This window comes from Phocoena phocoena, chromosome 2 (assembly GCF_963924675.1).
Source record: "Phocoena phocoena chromosome 2, mPhoPho1.1, whole genome shotgun sequence".
NCBI classification, from domain to species: domain Eukaryota; kingdom Metazoa; phylum Chordata; class Mammalia; order Artiodactyla; family Phocoenidae; genus Phocoena; species Phocoena phocoena.
In genome coordinates, this window is record NC_089220.1 from 166608085 (window position 1) to 166627311 (window position 19227).

Here is a 19227-nt window from a genome sequence, read left to right on the forward strand (position 1 = left end):
TGCGGAGCACAGGCTCCGGACGCGCAGGCTCAGCGGCCACGGCTCACGGGCCCAGCCGCTCCGCGGCACGTGGGATCTTCCCGGACCGGGGCACGAACCCGCGTCTCCTGCGTCGGCAGGCGGACTCTCAACCACTGCGCCACCAGGGAAGCCCTAGGGTAGGTAAATTTTTAAAAGTCAGAACCAGGGACTTCCCTGGCCGTCCAGTGGTGAGGACTCCGCGCTTCCACCGCAGGGGGCACAGGTTCAATCCCTGGTCAGGGAACCAAGATCCTGCGTGCCACACCGCAGCAAAAAATTAAATAAGTACATAAATAAATAAATGTCAGAACCAATTAAGGCAGTTATAAATGGATGGCATTTAAATATATATATTAGAATAAGTTTCAAGCCATGCGAAGTTCACCAAAACAGTTTTTATTTCCAGTGTTTAATTGGGTACGCACACAGGCATGACACAGGTTTGGATCCATTAAGTCCTCATGCAGAATTATATTCTTCTCCATAAAGAAGCCAGTTCCATCCAGGTCACTATCTACACACCTATGTTACAACATTTATATCAAATCTGGTATCTGAAGAAAAGATACACATATAATATGTTCATTTAAGTTACGTATTTTACAGAAAGATTAAAAATTCAAGTCACACAAAACTCAAAAACTGTATTAAAAGTTTGAATAGAAAACTCAGAGATCCACCTGGAATGACTAGAGAATGGAAGTTCTGTATCTACCTGTGTTAAAACTGGTAAATGTGATGAAATTTGTTACCAATAAAACGCATCTGTTTACTCAGTGTAAGTTATCTAATTTTAACAATATGGCACCCTAAAAACCAAATGTATTTTTATGATGAGGCACTTTTGTTAGTGATGAAACCAAAAGAACACATTTGCTGCATACTAATGCCAGCTATTTTCTTCAGTAATGTCGGGTGTATGCACTATGTGGTGAGTCGCAACAAATAACCTTGCTCGTTTGTATACAACTATCCAATATATTTTTAAATACATATATATGTTCTTCTGGCTGTAGTAAAATGCACTGTAAAGCTAGTTCACGGTGCAAAGTGATGAAACCAGCCCAAATGAAGGCTGCATAATAACAACTCTGGTATAAGAAAATATTTACAGAGTTATGGAACGTGGAACAGTAGCTTTTATTCGCTGGAGTGGACGTGCCCCCAGTTTAAAGACAGGGATGGGACTGTGCTTTGTTGCCTGGGGTTTCGGACAGTTGATGAGGTTGGGCCGTCGCTGCAGAGCTGGCGTTTTGGCTCGTGTTCTGGAAGCTTTCTCCATTGATTTGGTCAGGTGGCTGGGGTGGTATGGAAAGAGGGGGCCTACTAGTTGAAGCCAAGGTGCTGGGAGAACTGTCTGCATCGGACTGAGAAGACAGGGCCGGCTCCGTGGTGGGTATCTCTAACGGGCTCAGGCTCTGGGGCTGGGGGTCCCCCGCGTCCCCTCTGCTCAGGTCAGCCGTACTGGTGCGTAGCCGCTCCCTGGCCAGCCAGTCTGAGATGGACAGGTCCTGGGCTGAGCATTTGGGCTTCAACCGTGTGACGGCTGAAAGCTCGGATTCTCTGTCCCCACTCTGCTCCTGCGCTTTCCAGAAATTCAAAACACTGATTTCAGTAGCATCCCTGTGCCCTCCCAGCGTGTGTCTGCGTTTGATGTTTTTCCTTTTGGCAGGATCGTCGTTGGTTTTTTGATTTCCTACTCCAAACATGTCATCTGCCGGTGCTTTGGGCCTCAGTTTTAACCGATCAGCTATTTTCGTTTTCCAGGTGGGTTCCTGTTTCTCGGATTCGCTTCTGGCTGGTGGTGTCAGTAAACTCCCCGTTGATTTTCCTTTTTTCATCACCTCGAACACTTTCGTGATGGAAGGGGCTTCTTTCTCGTTCTTGGCATCTCCTAGAGTCGCGCCGTCTGACTTGAATCTGGCGGATTTTTTCCTGGACAGAGTGTCACACTCAATCAGCTTATGGGAACTGAAGAGCTGTCTCCGACTCTCTAAACTCGGTGTTAAACTCCCCTCCGTACAGCTGACTTCACTGCCTTCGGAGTCCCGCCGGCTCATCTTCGTGGCCTCGTGCAGTTTTCCACGGAGGAGCCTCTCGGAGGCCAGCGCAGCGGGGAAGACGGGGAAGTCGCTCTCGCTGTCCGTCTCCACCGGCCGCCCCTCGCTGACCAGCTCGCTCCTCTCGTCGTCGGCGTCGTCCCCCCTGCTCTCAGCCACCGACTGTACTTCGGGGCTCAGCCGGCTGGAGTCGAGGCCGGTCACGGAGGGGGCGGGCGATGTCGCCGAGCAGTCGACGGTGATGGTGCCGACACTGACCAGAAACTCGCCGACTCTGGGTTCGGGGCTGGTGGATTTCTTGGTGGAAAACCTCGCCAGAGCGCCGGAATCGGGCCCCGTCTCGTCCGGGTGGGAGGCCTTCTGGGCCGCGAGGGCTCTGGGGCCCTCTTTCAGGATGGCCAGGCGACAGCTCGGGGTGGGCGACCTGCTCTGCTTGGCGCCCTGGGGGGCCGGGGGCTCCGCGCTCTCCCCCCGCAGGGCTCGCTGATCAGCTCTGGCCACGCTGCCATCCTTCTTCGCGTGATTTTCTTTGCAAGCCACGGTCCTTTGTTTCCTGCCCGGTGTCTCGCTCTCTTTTTTGGACTCTTCTTTAATATCGTTGTGACCCTGCTCTGCGTTTTCTTTCTTAAAAAACACATTGTCCAGTTCGTCTTCCGAGCTGCTGGGCTGTGCTTTTTCTTTTGGTTTCTTCCTCTTGCGACTGGCGGCCGCGAAGATGGACGACACAAGCAGGTCCCTGCTATACTGATCTTTTCCGGATCCCCAAGAACCCTGGGGAGCAGAGACACGAGACTTTGAACATAAGAACGTTATTGAGTTCACTTTCTGAAAAGGTCCCCCCGCCCCGCACCAATATTTCTTTTGTGTTTTTTTTTTGTGTGTGTGTGTGATTTCCATTGCTTTGGTGATTATTTTTTATTTTATTTTTTAACTGAAATATAGTTGATTTACAATGCTGTGCCCATCTGTGCTGTACAGCAAAGTGACTCGGTTATACACATATAGACATTCCTTTTTTTCACATTCTTTTCCATGATGGTTTAGCACAAGAGATTGAATATAGTTCCCTGTGCTGTACAGCAGGACCTTGTTGTTTAGCCATCCTCTATATAACATTGAATCGTTTGCATCTGCTCATCCCAAACCCCCACTCCTTCCCTCCCCCTCCCCCAAGTATTTCTTAACCACTAAAGCTAAGTAATAACAGGGTGTAGTTTTTACAGCCCCTTTTAACTTGTACCTAAGACAACTTCTTATTTTTATTTAACCTGTCCCATTTCTTGCCTGGTGGTATTTATCTGCCATGTCACAGCTGACATACACCTGTCTTTCAGGGACACCTTCTGTGCTTGGGGCCCTCTCGCACTCCTATTCTTCTTGACTTCCCTCCATCTACAGACCGTCCCTGCTTCTGCTACCCTCAGAGGGTCCTCAGGTTCCTCCCTCTGGAACACGGGTCTCATAAAGAGTCAATATTCTGACTGAGTAGAATATAATATTCTGACATTGGTTAAAATTTTATGACTGACTTCAATCTTCCAATTACAGCTATCACATGATACAGATACTGTATCAGATAAGCTGATTAAGATAAGGGAGCTCCTGGGTTCTCATTAGTTCAGGCAGGCTCGATCTGCAGAAACTGGCCTTAGGTAAATCAAGTTGGCACTGTCTTCACTGATCTCAAGTAACAACCAAATCATGAAGTTCAAAAAACATCAGGTCAATTAAAGACCTGAAATCCTTACCATAGAAACACTGCAGTGCCCTGTATTGAGAAAGTGGCAGTGCGACCAATTGGCTTTGTCAGCTACGCCTAATAGGTTCTTGATGATGACTGTTTAAGTGTTCATAATGTACCTACAGGCTAAGTAAATTCCGGTCGGGGAGGGGGCGGTGTCAATAAACACTAGCTGGTGTAACACGCGCCATTTAAGTCAAGCAGGCAGGCAGGAAGTATGCAGAGTAACAGAAACTGAGTGATAGTTTCTCTGTTGTCATAAAAATCTTAGACAAGTTGGAACTACTATACTGAAGTCTTGAAAATTACAGTAAAAATTCAGGCTTTTGTATCAGAAAGGACTCACCAAAATGAAATCGCAGATTGATGGAACTTTGTTTTTATAAGTTATAAAGGATTTTATAATTATACAGGACCTTTCTAAGGGTTATTCACATTTAACACATTCTGTTGAAGACCGTAGGGGATGATGGCTGTGACTGAGCTCTGAATTAGAAGACCTGGTGTTCCTTCCCTAGCTTGCTGTGTATGACACTGAGCAAGTGATTCACTTTTAAACACCTCAACTTCATTGTTGATTTAAGTGAGAAGAAATTAGATTATACTATCTTTAAGATTCCCAGTGGTTCCCTTTAAAATTCGATGTTTCTGTGATCACTATGTGTTGGAGCAAATGACTATATTATTTTACAACTGAAAATAATTGTTACAAAGGATTGTATCATTTGGACATCCATCATATTATAGGTATAATACAAACACCACCATAATTTAATTAAGATGAAGAGACTGCTGTAACCACAGGTTAAGAAATATGCATCTAGTAAGAGGAAAGGAGGGAATTTCAAACAGGTATGAAATCTAAAGCCGAAAAATCTAAATCTAAAATCTTATATTCTGGCCAAAAGAGGTGGGAAACTGTTCCAAAGTAAAGAAGTCTAAGGAGACATGACAACATAACGCAAGGGGCGATCCTCGATTGCATCCTATATACAGGAAAAGAAAAAACAACACACATTATTGGGACAACTGGCGAAATTTGTGTAAAAACTGTACATTAGAAATAATAATGTATTGTACTCATGTGAACTACCAGAATACAATAATTATGCTGTCATTACATAGAAGAATCCCCTTGCTCTTCGGAGATGCACACTGAAGCGTTTAGGGGCGAAGTGTTATCATGTCTATAAGTTAACTCTCAAAGGACTCAGAAAAAAAAATTTACATATATATCAAGATTTACCAACTGATAAATCTAGGGCAAAAGGTTTGGGTGCTATTATTCCAATAACTTTTTTGTAGGCTTACAATTTTTCAAAATGAAAAGTTGGGGTAAAAAGATGGTAAAAATCACAATATAAGTGATAGCAAATGATAGATCATTCAATATTTTATGATACTTTCTGCAAGAAATTCAATTCTAATTTAGTCATATGTGATCCCATTATGTTTAGAAATGATATGTAATGATATGTATGTCTCATTTCCAAATAGAACATCTGAACAAATTTATTGACAATTCTACTTGCTACAGTCTCAGAGGAGCAAAGCTGGCACAAACTGAATTAATGAAGGACTTTCGAACTGAATGTCTTAAAAACTACTAAAAAGTGTACTTTGGTGGTGGTCCCAACAGAACACAAATTATGTAAACAAAAATTGATTATAAAAACAAAATCAGGGACTTCCCCGGTAGTGCGGTGGTTAAGAATCCGCCTGCCAATGCAGGGGAACACGGGTTCGAGCCCTGGTCCAGGAAGATCCCACATGCCGCAGTGCAACTAAGCCCGTGCGCCACAACTACTGAGCCTGCGCTCTAGAGCCCGCGAGCCACAACTACTGAGGCCCGTGTGCCTAGAGGCCGTGCTCTGCAATGAGAAGCCACCGCAACGAGAAGCCCATGCACCGCAACGAAGAGTAGCCCCCACTCGCAGCAACTAGAGAAAGCCTGCAAGCAGCAACGAAGACCCAGTGCAGCCATAAATAAATAAATAAATTTATTAAAAACAAAACAAACAAACAAAAAAAACCAAAATGAGTGATCTTGTTGAAAAGAAGGCAAGAATATATATTTTCATAAAAAATGTATAATAATAATAAAGTCTATATTACTACTGAAATGTTTACAGAATGAAATAAAATGTTTGGGATTTGCTTCCAAATAGTCCCGAGGGACTTCCCTGGTGGTCCAGTAGTTAAGACTCTGAGCTTCTACTGCAGGGGACACGGGTCCCATCCCTGGTAGGGGAACTAAGATCCCACCTGCTGCGAGGCCAAAAAAAAAACCAAAAAAAAACAAAAGTCATGAAGAGGAGGAAAGTGGGCGGGCGCAGATGAGACAAACTTGGCCATGTGTTAATTGTTAAGTGTGGATAATAAGGGCTCATTATATTATTCTCTCTGCTTCTGCATATGTTAGAAAATTTTCACATTAAGAATGAGGGGGTAAAGGCCTACTTCTTTGAATTATGCTAAACTACACGGAGATAAATCCAACACCCCACCCCACCATCCAGTATTCCTCTATCATATTCTATTTTAAGCATTCATTTTTCCCTTTATAAGACTCTGCTGGTCTGTCATCAGACACAGACAGGGGTGCATCTGCATACCAGTCATACCAATCAGCCACGAAGCAATTCCCCTCTAAAATATTCCAAACTGTACAAAAAAATTTACCTTAGATTTTGTTGAGTCACTAGTAGCTGAATCTGTGAGAAGTTAAAGAAAACACGGTCAGTATTGGTCAGATTCTTTACTGCTTTCAACAAACAATGCAAAACTTATGGAAAAGACAGGCACAGAACAAAATGTGAAAGCAAAACTCAAAAACAATAGAACACAGTGGATAGTCAGAGCTCACAAAGATGCAAGCTGCACCACAGAAAGCCACCGCCATGAAAGGATGCTGTGAATTGTAGGCAGAATCAGCTCAATGATAGGGATGGCAAAGGAGCCCTGTACTAAACAAAACAGAAACACTAGTGTTTATTAAATGTGCTAAGCATTAAATCTAGCAATAAAGCAGCTTGAAGACCTTTTGAAGAACTGCACTATGTACCACATCCTGTATCTGAAACTGATACACAATGTAGAACGTTTAGGATTGTTGGCGGCCCTCGCTACAAATTGAGATGCTCAGACTCAGTGTATTTATGTTGATTTTTGTCAGACTGTCCATGTTAAATTTTAGAAGCATATACTGTGTGCGTAAGGATGCATCAGGATAACCCTGCTTCTAGGTCACTTTGACGTTACGTTCAGTCATGCTGATCTCTGTGCTTTGGACCCCGGTTTCACATCTGTGCGGTCAGGGATCCTTTCGACTAGTTAAATTGCTACCAGTTTTCCAATTATTTATTAACAAATGCTATTATGGAAATGGAAAAATGGAGAGCATCATTTTACTGTCTGGCAAAAAACTCAGATTATACAAGTATAAAGAGGGTAGGAAGGGGCTAGCACTCTTCAGGACAACACCAATTTGGAAATTTTCTCTTTCAACTTCAGGGAAATGGATTTTCAGAATTAATGAGCTGAGCCCCATGCCACGCCCCTTTCAACACATGGCTCAATGCTTTATGACTTTAAGAACTGGTAGACCATACCATGCTATTTCTCCTCACGGTCTGCTTCAGAAATAACAAGAAACAGCAGAAAAACCTTTAAGAAAGTAGTAGTGATCTGTTTACAATAATCGTAAGAGAAAATGTACACCACAGATCAACTCGGTTTGCATTTACAGGAATCGGGGGTTTCTGCAGACAAGGCAGCTACAGTGTGGACAGCAGTCCTCCTTCTTCCTACAGTTCCAGCTGTCCATCAGGGACACCACGGAATCCACTAGCGACATGACCGTGTGATAGACTCCTCCCATCTCGCCTGTGCAACACCAGTATAGATTTGCCTGTGTCAGTAAGTGCTGGAAAGAAAACCCTTTAGGACTAAAACAAGAACTAGAGACAAAGGGAGAACATGGTGTAAAACATGCTAGGTTAGTGCAACAGTTTGGCAGGAGAAAATTTGCATCGAAAGAGCCTATTAGAACTGATACTTCACCGAACATGAGGGTGGCAATAGAAGACAGAAGAAAATGTCAAAGAAATTGACTTTTACGGTGACCTCTGTAGTGACAAGATGATATACTGCATTTCTGGGAATGGGGCCCATGAGCATTTTACGTATTTAATTGGCTGCTTTTTCAACAGAACGTCCAGCTCAAGAGTAAGAACTACTCATACTTTCTGCCATCACAGCAACCACATACTCAGTAGCGTGTATCTGCTTTACCTTGTGATGACTATTACATGGAAACTGTGAATTAAAAAAAAAGCACAAAACAGTGGTTCGCATGCTCATTTTCCCTCCTATTTCCTTTCCGACAAGCATTACAACTCCATGCACTGCCAACGGCATTACAGTCACTGGAAGATAATTCAGATCGATCAGAAGAGGAAGATTACATCATTTTTATTAGTGGAAAGGGAAAAAAAGAAGAGGAAAAGGAAAAAAAATCAGAGTGAATTGTTACTTATGATTGATTTGCTCTTTCATGTTATAAGAATTTAGCTTTTAACCTAGAGATCAATACTGCCCAGGCAAGAGTTACCTGATACATCTCCAGGGGAGACGCCTGTCCTTCCAATGTTGGTGAGTAAATGATCTATGTTTGGCACTGGCTGGGAGTCTACTGTGTTTTCCTCCTGCACTGTTGTCTATGGTTAATAAACAAAGATCTCTTCATCATCTCTTCAAAGATACTTTCTTTAAAATTCAAACAACATTTAGTAAAAGACACATTACTGAGTGGAGGACATATGCTTAATTTTTTACATTATTTGCATATAATTAATTACCAAATAAGTATCATACTTGGATTTTCATTGGACCAGAAACTGAGGCGCTATAGACCTGCTTTCGGGGTGCAAAGCAGACAATAGCATACAAAGCAGGAAGGTGACACAGTTGTAGGATCAGGATCTTGTGTGTCCCAAATGAGAAGAACAGAGTACAAATGCTGACGGACAATACTTACAAGAGGTTCTTCAGCACCTTCTTCTGTGAAAAACCAGTCATGCTAAAATTTAAAATAAAAAAGGTGAAAAAGAGAAATTAAATAACCCCCTACAGAGATCTATATTTTGGAGGATAGCACAGAAAAAAAGGTAATTCTCTTAGGAAAAAAAAAAAAAGTATAACCAAATTCTGCCCTACCAACCATCAGCTGCTCATGAAAAAGAATGTTCTCGATGAGCCGAAGCCTGGACTTACGTGCTGGATAAGCGTCTCTACGATCTTGTACTGGTCTGGCATGTGAGTGACCATGTGCGTCATGTTATCCTCAGAGGTCCTCACGAGAGTTGGACCAAACACTATGGCTAGGTTTCTGGGTTCCATCTGCAACAGAGGATGGTATTAGAAAATATCACAACTTTTCTTAAGAAAGTAGGCTTAAATTCCCATTGCATGCTTGGCATTTTACTTCTGAAAGACTCTTTTGATGAAAAGGAATTCAAAGAATGGTTGACTGATGTGTGTAAAAAAAAATAATGCTTCAGGGTTAGAGTTTCCATAAACTGATCTATATGCAAATTCTTTTTCTTGCTTTAATGACAACATACAATACTTAATTGGCATTTGTTTTTTCCAGGAAGTCTTTGATTGAAAACAATTGATCTGGTTCAAAACTAGTATTACAGGGAATTCCCTGGCAGTCCAGTGGTTAGGGCTCCACACTTCCAAGGCAGCGGGTACAGGTTCCATCCCCGGTCAGGGAACTAAGATCCCACAAGCCGTGCACCTCAGCCAAAAATAAGTATTAATAAAGCTGAATCAACTGACAAAAATATTAAAATCAAAGGGAATAAAACTTGCAAAAGAATAGGGAAAACCTCTCCCCTCAAAAACTAAACAAATGGAAAGAGATACATAAAAATTTCCAAATTTGCCTGAGTAGTACATTAAGATCATGAATATGTAAAAACTAATGTCTGAAAATATTCTTTTGATAAAAATTTTACTTCAACCAAGACTTCCAAAGCTTGTTGCTTATCCTTGTACCAATGAACACCTCAGTATTACATGCCTATATGTTTGTATGTTTCCTTCCATGATAGTTTTTACTCCTGTTTAAGTACCTGATTGTCAAAGGTGCAAACCTTTTGTTTTTCTTTGTTATATCTTATAAGTATCTGGTGTAATTTTTTGACCTTAGGGTTTGATTAAAATATTAAATAACCAATCCCAAAAACATACAAGAGGGTAAAAAACCATTGTGGAACTCAAAAAAAAAAAGAAAAATCAAACTGGTCTTGGGATCCACACCAAAAATTTAGTTTCTATCCATCACCAGACAGTTGATCCCCCTTACCCTTTCACCCTCCCCTGCACCCCTGCCCCTTCCCCTCTGGTAACCACTACTGTGTTCCCTGTATCTATGTGTTGTTTTCGTTTGGTTTGTTCATTTATTTTGTGTGTGGTTTTTTTTTTTTATTCCATGTGAGTAAAATCATACAATATTCATCCAAAAGATATTTCTTTAAACCAATCAGGAAAAGCTACACGTGAACAGACTACTAGATAATACGATGGAATAGTAAATTTTGTTGTGTTTGATAAAGGTAATATGGTGGTATGAAAACAAAACCAAAACAATTTATCTGCTAAATCTAAATGAAACAAAACAAAAAAAGAAAATGTCTGTTGTTTTTCACTGTATACCATTTGATACATTTGTACTGTTGTTTGTGCAAATACTGCCCATTCAAAATATTAATATACAGTTGAAAAATAAAAGAAGTAAAATTTCTGACTTTTTCATTTTTCTTGCTGGATAAACATAAAAGAAAATGTCTTGAAAAAACAACAATTCATATTTTGGGGATCTTTTGCTTTTAAGAGTGATCTTTAAAGGGACGTGATCACCAGTATGATGTATTTTAGAGCTTCTGTTTAATTATAACCTATTTTTGACTATTTCACATGAAGCAGTGAAGTACATCTTGTCAACTAAAGCCACTGAAAGTACATCTCTTCAATAAACAGTTTACACACCTTATTTTTTTCTGAATTTTCTGCCACTGTCTTCAGATGAGCCGAAAGAAACTTGAGTGTTTCATAATGATGTTCGGGCAAATCATGAATCTGAAACATATTATTTTCATGATGGATTTAAATGCTGAACTTTTGTTGTACCTCCAAAAATATAAAATAATACCTACTAGTCTTTTTAATGTTTTCAGACGATCTAGAGGATCTTCCTTACGATTGGCTTCAATAAAGTCGGCATATTTATCTGACAACAGTAAGAACAAAAAAAAAACAAATTCATCTTAAATTGTTTAGGTGAGCTGTAATCTAGTTTCCCTTTAAGGTTCAATTTCAAACCACAATTAAAAAGAAAAAAATAGTGGGGAAGACCCCCAAATAGCCTTTGAAATGTTGTCCTAAAACTACTATAGGGGCTTCCCTGGTGGCACAGTGGTTAAGAATCCACCTGCCAATGCAGGGGACACGGGTTCGAGCCCTGGTCCAGGAAGATGCCACAGGCCACGGAGCAACCAAGCCCGTGGGCCACAGCTACTGAGCCTGCACTCTAGAGCCCATGAGCCACAACTACTAAGCCCGTGTGCCACAAGTACTGAAGCCCGCGTGCCTAGAGCCCGTGCTCTGCAACAAGAGAAGCCACCGCGATGAGAAGCCTGCGCACCGCAACGAAGAGTAGCCCCTGCTCGCTGCAACCAGAAACAGCCCGTGAGCAGCAACGAAGACCCAATGCAGCCATAAATAAATTTATAAAAAATAAAATAAAATAAAATAAAACTACTATAGTTTTTAATGATTCCTCTAGGCCTTATCAAACAAAGGAAATTCCCTAAAATGTGAGTTCTCTGAGGGTAGAGCCTGTATTTACACAGTCTGTCCCCTTTCTCTCCCCGCACTGCAACATCTACTACAAGGTCTTATCTAAGTCAAATAGTTGGCTTGGCTGAAAAAAATGCTTTTCTACTAATTGTACCTTATTATGCCTGAAGGCTTTTCACTGAGAACAATAATAACATATTTTCAACTCAGCTGTAAACATGAATGAACAGGATAATATATATTTTTACTGAACTTTAACAACGTTTTATAAACTGTTTTTCACTGAAATGTATCAGGAGGAAAAAAACATCCAAATGACAAAAAATAGGACATGATTGTGCTTTGTATACAAGTAAGAACTAAACAAAACCTCCTGTTTCTTTTGACAAAACTATTTTCCCCCGGTTCAATCTAATATGCTGTGGTTTCCCAACAATGTAACGTCCAACTGTTGCATCGGTGCCTCTGGTGGGGTTAACTCACCGTTTGTGAAAAGTGGTTCAGGGAGTTTTCTGAAGAAGGATTTTAGTAAACTGCTTATCACGTTCAAATCTCGCCATTTCTAGGTACCAAAATAAAAATACCGTATTTTTGTAGTCAATACCGCAAAGGAAAAAAACACACACCAGTTATTCAAATAGAAATACGCAAACTTACATCGTCTTGTATATCAATATCAGCCATTCCCTTGTTGAGTTCCTCCTGCATACTTGAGATGGCTGCATTGTTCCCAGGAACTCTATAAATACCTGTATATTCAAGACCTCTTTCTTCAACTAATTTGCAACATATGTCAACTATTAATGGAATATACTGCAAAACAAGAAATAAGCATTTTATTTAACACAGCATGAATGTTTATCTTCAGTTAGTAGATACATATCGTAGCTAAAAGGCCCTTTTCATCCAAAAGGAAACAGTATATAAATTGCTGTTATTTGATACAGAGAAAATAAAGAATAGAAACACTGGAGAACTGGGAAGAGACAAAACCAGCAAGAGGGGCTTCCCTGGTGGCGCAGTGGTTGAGAGTCCGCCTGCCGATGCAGGGGACACGGGTCTGCGCCCCGGTCCGGGAAGATCCCACATGCCGCGGAGCGGCTGGGCCCGTGAGCCATGGCCGCTGAGCCTGCGCGTCCGGAGCCTGTGCTCCGCGACGGGAGAGGCCACAACAGTGAGAGGCCCGCGTACCGCAAAAAAAAAAAAAAAAAAAAAAACCAGCAAGAGATAGTTGAGTCAGTGGAAAGAGAATGAATAGGTCAAGACTGAAAGAGGAGGCCCCACAGGGAGATAATAGTCTAAAGAAGAAACAAGAGCGAGTAGGGAGAATGTGGCAACAGTTCAGTTGAATAAAAGAAGGGGGACGGGGAAGAGGAGGGGGAAAGAAGAACATCCATCCACTCACGATATGAATCCTAACGTGGGCATTGTAAACACACGCACGCGCACACACACACATACACGCGCACACACGCGCACACATGCGCACACACACGCGCACACATTTACATTTATCACACTTTCTTATTCAGACTCTTGTTCCCATCCTTCTTTTAAAATGCTGAAAACAGAAACACACACGACTTGAAAATGACTTCTTACTGATAGTTTCAGATACATTCTTAGCCATTGAATAATTATTCTATTTCAGAGTCAACACATTAGAAAAAAGCATTATAGATAAAATTACTCCATACACCCGTACAGGTCAGACATGCTTAGAGAAACTAAGGTCTGTTAAGAAGAGGAAAATACTCAACAGATGGACAGATACCCCCTGTGACCTGCACGGCTGTGTACTCGGGTCCTGTTATGACGACGGCTGAATTAATGGCTTTAGGAAATCTGGCGGGCTGGTGTCTTACCCGATTAGTATGAGCTGGTGGGCAGTCATCCAGTCTGACCCCGAACGTTCCTGTAGCAGTAGGCTTTTTTTCAAATGTCTTTCTCATAATACTTGGAATGCCTTTTCTCCATGTGCCTTTGTCTTTTGGGGGACTAGTGTCATCTTTTGATCGTTATTCAAAAGAAAATGACATGAAAAGAAAATAGAAACAAGAGTGTTTAAATCATGACTTTAAAGATCCTTTATCAATATTTATATAAATCAGAGTCCTGTATAGCTATAAATAACATATCCTTTATGTATCAAACATATTCTATTCTATTCTATTCTCTTCCTGATATAGCACTCCTTTCAACCCTCCATGTAATTTAGTACAAATCAATTCTGCTTCTTCACCCTTTGACAATCTGTACCATGATTTTCTTTAAAACAGTCAAGACAATAGAATTAATGTGACATCTTTATAGTGAGATTTTAGCAAAAGTAAACATAATGGTTTTATTTCAAAACGAAAGCATCTGGATCCTCTGCATTTATCAAATTGGCAGTTTTTGACATACATGTATGTGTTGTATTTTCCTTCACTTGATCTTTATTATAAGAACTGGTGTGTTGGGCTTCCCTGGTGGCGCAGTGGTTGAGAGTCCGCCTGCCGATGCAGGGGACACGGGTTCGTGCCCCGGTCCGGGAAGATCCCACATGCCGTGGAGCGGCTGGGCCCGTGAGCCATGGCCGCCGAGCCTGCGTGTCCGGAGCCTGTGCTCCGCAACGGTAGAGGCCACAACAGTGAGAGGTCCACATACCGCAAAAAAAAAAAAGAACTGGTGTCTTGGACCCCAGCTTAAGGGAAAGGCCCCACCAGCCTGGACCAGGCCCCCAGTGATCTCTGGGTTAGCTCACCCTGAGCTGAGGTCCGCAGAAAAGGCACAGAAAAACATGAAAACACCTTTAAAATCCCAATTTTATTTAAAAAAAAAAAATTTTTTTTTTTTTTACTTAAGTATAGTTGATTTACTACAAACCCAATTTTAAATCCTAAATTTATCTAGGAATGCTGATATCAGTACCTTTACTGAGAAGCTTCCTTTCTGACTCTTCCTTGGGGGAGTGTGGACTTTGAGTCCGAGGCTCTGCTTTAGCACCGAGTAGAGTCTGCCGGATGCTGAGACTCTGGCGAGGGGTCTTTGGCAACTGCTCTGCTTTGCTGCTGAAAGAAAGGAACATTTCTGACCAAGTACGTATTTTACATCCCAGTTAACCTGCAGGCATGGTGGGATTCTCACCTCATCAGACTGTTGTATTCTTTTATTCTTCGACTAATCAGATCCCTGTTAGTAACTCCAGTGTCCTACAGAATAAATAGAAGGTAGAATTAGAAAGTCAACTCTAAACTCCCTAAATAAGGATCCTACTCTTTCTGGGGGGCAGGGGGGAGCTCTATACTGTACTACTTTGCTTATTCAATAGAGACTCCATGGAGTTGTTTTTAAAGCTCTATTCAAATCATGACCTAACTTCACTAAGTGACAAACGTTCAAGTGCCTCTGCCACTGCCAAGAGTCTTCTGTGTATTTTCTGTACCCCAGCAACACCTAGACTAGTACCAGCAAGTAGCCAGTGTTCAAACTTACTGAATTGATCTGGGGTTTTTAATAAATGACTGGGAGGCAGTGAGCCAGTTTTTTCTCTCGCTAATACCAGAAAGAATGATCAGCGTTTCAAAATAATACAGTTGGATAAAAGATGGAATACTGCCAAAATGTGTTAATGATTAATTGATAGGAACAGTGAGACTAAGGGTCAATTAGTATCAGAAGTGACAGTTATATTAGCAGAAGAAAAAAGCTCAGACGTGGCTTTATTAACCTCAACAAGTTAACCTCAATAATATGCTACATGGAAAACTCAGAGTTGACCATAAGGAGATGATTTTTTTTTTCCCTACTGGTTCCAATTATAAATTGACATGTGTCCGCAAGTATTTTTTTTACTTGTCTCGTTTTGGTCATAGCGAAAGTTACAATTTACAAAGAATACAGACTTTATAAATTCTCGAATTCAAATAGATTCTTCTCATTTACCAACTGAAAGAGGATATGGTTAAGATCTAGAATAAGACTGCTTGACAATTCTGAGCTGTGTGACCCTGGGGAAATTACTTAACTTCTCTTTGCCACAAAGTTCCCTTGTTTGAAACATGGTGATGATAATAATAAGACACATTCATATGGTTGCTGAAATTAACTGACATAAAATGCTTAAAAGAGTGACTGCCATATGGTATATGCTCGGTGAATTATTACTTTCTTAGCTATAAAACTCGGTGAAAACACCCGTGTCTTAGAATCAGATGATAGTGATGATGCTATAATGGCTGACATGAAGTACATGTTCATGACCTACCAGACACTGGGGTGCGTTCTTCATAAGCATCACTTCATTCAATTTCTAAAAAAGCCCTATGTCTCAAAGATGAAGTCATCTACTGCCCAGCAGGACACCTGGCCATAGAGCAGGGGCTGATCAAACAGGAACTCCTTTGAACTGCTACTTAAAGCTGAAATCTACACCCAAGTTGTGATTCTCCCTGTTTACTCTGCCAAAACTCAGGTCTGATGTCTCTTTATAGCGGTGGTTGTAGAAAAAGGGCTGTATTGATATGGATCTGGTATTCGTTGTTCACGACAAACAAGGTAGAGTGTAAACTGTCAGACGAGAAAAAGTACAGGCATTTTCCTATGTTCTAAGTTTTCATGACTTGAATTGGATATAATGGAAATGACAGAATTCGAGAACATAATTTGCGTAACTTCATGGTTAATGTAGGTATTCCTGCATACTGTAATGGGAAAGTAGGGGGAAAGAACCTTGTGGGTTTTTTTTTTTGTCATAACAATGGGCACGCAAAGGAGAATAACGTCTAAGAAAAACTGCTGATGATATGAAAAAGGCACCCTTGAGCAAAATCTAGACTTAATCATTGCTGAATCTGCTCTGTAAAGTTTACAGTTATGTACACTTAAAAAAAAAATCTTGGGCTTCCCTGGTGGCGTGGTGGTTGAGAGTCCACCTGCCAATGCTGGGGACACGAGTTCATGCCCTGGTCCGGGAAGATCCCACATGCCGTGGAGCGGCTGGGCCTGTGAGCCATGGCCGCTGAGCCTGCGCCTCCGGAGCCTGTGCTCCGCAACGGGAGAGGCCACAACAGTGAGAGACCCCTGTACCGCAAAAAAAAAATCTTCACTTAAAAAAAAAATCTTCACTACTGAAAGTTCTGCTGTAAAAAATAACTTGATGGTTGTGAGTCAGAAACTCTCCTTATTAAAAAGAAAAGGTGGCTTATAACATGATTTCTGATACTACAAGTTTTCTTAGAAACCAATTACTGTATTACAGTAGGCTATATGATATTCTTGCCTGCATAATTTCATTAACAAGAATCATGCTATCAGTGTCTCTGCATTTACACAGCAATTTGTTTGGAGATGCATTTTCGCTGTAACTTAAGCCCACAACAACCCTGGTTTTGACACAAAGAAACAGATCTGGAATTATTCAGTCACAAAGGTAATGACCAGGACTAGGAACCTAGGTCTCTGCTCAGTGCTTCACTGCTTCTGAGAAGGTATGCAGCATGTATGAATAATCTGCTTTTCTAGGTCAGTAATGGTGATTTTCCCAATAAGTGAAAATAATATAATATAGGTACACTTGAGTTTTCCTTTTTTTTTTGGCAGCACCGTGTGGCTGGTGGAATCTTAGTTCCTCAAACATGGATCGAACCTGTTCCCTTGGCAGTGGAAGCACAGAGTCCTAACCACTGAACTGCCAGGGAAGTCCCTGAATTTTCCCTCTGATCAACTTTTTTTTTCTTTAATTAATTTATTTCATTTATTTATTTTTGGCTGAGTTGCGTCTTCATTGCTGCGTGCGGGCTTTCTCTAGTTGCTGCAAACGGGGGCTACTCTTCATTGTGGTGCAGAAGCTTCTCACTACGGTGGCTTCTCTTGCTGTGGAGCACAGGCTCTAGGCACACGGGCTCAGTAGTTGTGGCTCGCGGGCTCTAGAGCGCAGGCTCAGTAGCTGTGGTGCACGGGCCTGAGTTGCTCCGCGGCATGTGGGATCTTCCTGGACCAGGGCTCGAACCCGTGTCCCCGGCATTGGCAGGCGGATTCTTAACCACTGAGCCACCAGGGAAGCCCTGATCAACTATTTTTAAGTGAAGATAGCACGTTATAATTTTTTTTAAATGATGTATCAGATTCTTTCAGTCTCCTTTAAAAAGAAAATGTTGCGACAGCGTCAGTTTTATCAATGTCGTTTTGGACACTAACCTCCTCATTTAAGTTGCTGCTCTCCTGGATGCTCTTGATCCAGGCTAGCATGTCGTCCCTGTCTTCAGCCTGAAACAGGCACTCACAGTCAGACGTGGTGAGTCGAAAGACATTTTTCCTCTTGGTCTCGCTGTAAGAGATGTCTATTAAGCAAGCGTTAACACTGATGGGCTGCTCCTCTTCAGACGGAGTCGTCTGTTCTTGTTTATCTTTGTACAGGTACAGCGAATGGCCCCGAAGTACAACATACATCTGCTTCCATGGTCGAATACTTCCACCAACTCGCTGGAGAACATGAGACAGATCAGGCATACTCAACACTTGGCTAAATCTTAGTGACAGGACAGATGCATCTAGCAACACTGTTAACACACTTAAATGTATACCCAACGTGGCAGATGCCTGCTTTACGTCAATATGTATTTGTTAGGGCAGGAAAGACAAAAAGTGTGGAACGTAAACCAAGTTGGGTAATGTATTCCTATCACAATCAAGGGCAATGAAATCTCAACTTTAATTGGGTTGAGAAAATAAAATGAACAAAGTTAATTAGGATAAAGCGAGTGTAGTAAAATATATAAAAAATGCTAACGGAATAGAAAATGAGGAAAAAGGTCAGTCAGAAAAATTCTGAGTGAAAGCAAGGCTTAAGACAAGTCTTAGATCATGCAAATGACAAACACTGAAAAAACTAATCCCAAAAGGATATGCAGACGTAATGAATTTAGTTAACAAAACTGATCAACTTTATACGGTCAAGCAACAACATGCAAGATGGGTTTTCTGAAAAAAAATTTGATACTCTTTTGACGGTATTAAAGTTTTCTTATAAATTAAGCTACACAGATATTGTAGAAAATTTTCTGATGAAGTTTTTCTTATATTGTTATCTATTTAATGAAGCATATATTGATATTGATATTCATTTAAATACCTCTATATTTATAAAATAAGGGGAAACAATAAAATTATTATAAAGGCAACTTGAAACTCTGCAAGCCAGAAGGAAGTGGCAGGACATGTTTAAAGTGATGAAAGGGAAAAACCTACAACCAAGATTACTCTACTCAGCAAGGATCTCATTCAGATTTGACGGAAAAATTAAAACCTTTAAAGACAAACAGAAGTTAAGAGAATTCGGCACCACCAAACCATCTCTACAACAAATGCTAAAGGAACTTCTCTAGGCAGGAAACACAAGAGAAGGCAAAGACTTACAATAACAAACCCAAAACAATTAAGAAAATGGTAATAGGAACATACATATCGATAACTACCTTAAATGTAAATGGATTAAATGCTCCAACTAAAAGACATAGACTGGCTGAATGAATACAAAAACAATATCTGTATATATGT

General features: G+C 41.1%; 1 protein-coding gene across 2 annotated transcripts in view; it reads right to left on the reverse strand.

Moving 5' to 3' along the window:
* Nucleotides 1–1190: 1190 nt before the first annotated feature.
* ARHGAP21 (Rho GTPase activating protein 21) overlaps nt 1191–19227 on the reverse strand; it is an 81919-nt gene continuing 63882 nt past the window's right edge. For both annotated transcript variants that reach the window (XM_065871381.1, XM_065871380.1), the window contains 13 exons: nt 17869–18153; nt 14818–14882; nt 14602–14738; nt 13554–13696; nt 12346–12501; nt 12172–12250; nt 11046–11119; nt 10879–10968; nt 9097–9222; nt 8861–8902; nt 8435–8540; nt 6505–6536; nt 1191–2852 (listed from right to left, as the gene is read on the reverse strand). In XM_065871381.1, coding sequence (XP_065727453.1) covers nt 1191–2852; nt 6505–6536; nt 8435–8540; nt 8861–8902; nt 9097–9222; nt 10879–10968; nt 11046–11119; nt 12172–12250; nt 12346–12501; nt 13554–13696; nt 14602–14738; nt 14818–14882; nt 17869–18153 — 2997 coding nt within the window. The remainder of the gene's footprint in view (nt 2853–6504; nt 6537–8434; nt 8541–8860; nt 8903–9096; nt 9223–10878; nt 10969–11045; nt 11120–12171; nt 12251–12345; nt 12502–13553; nt 13697–14601; nt 14739–14817; nt 14883–17868; nt 18154–19227) is intronic.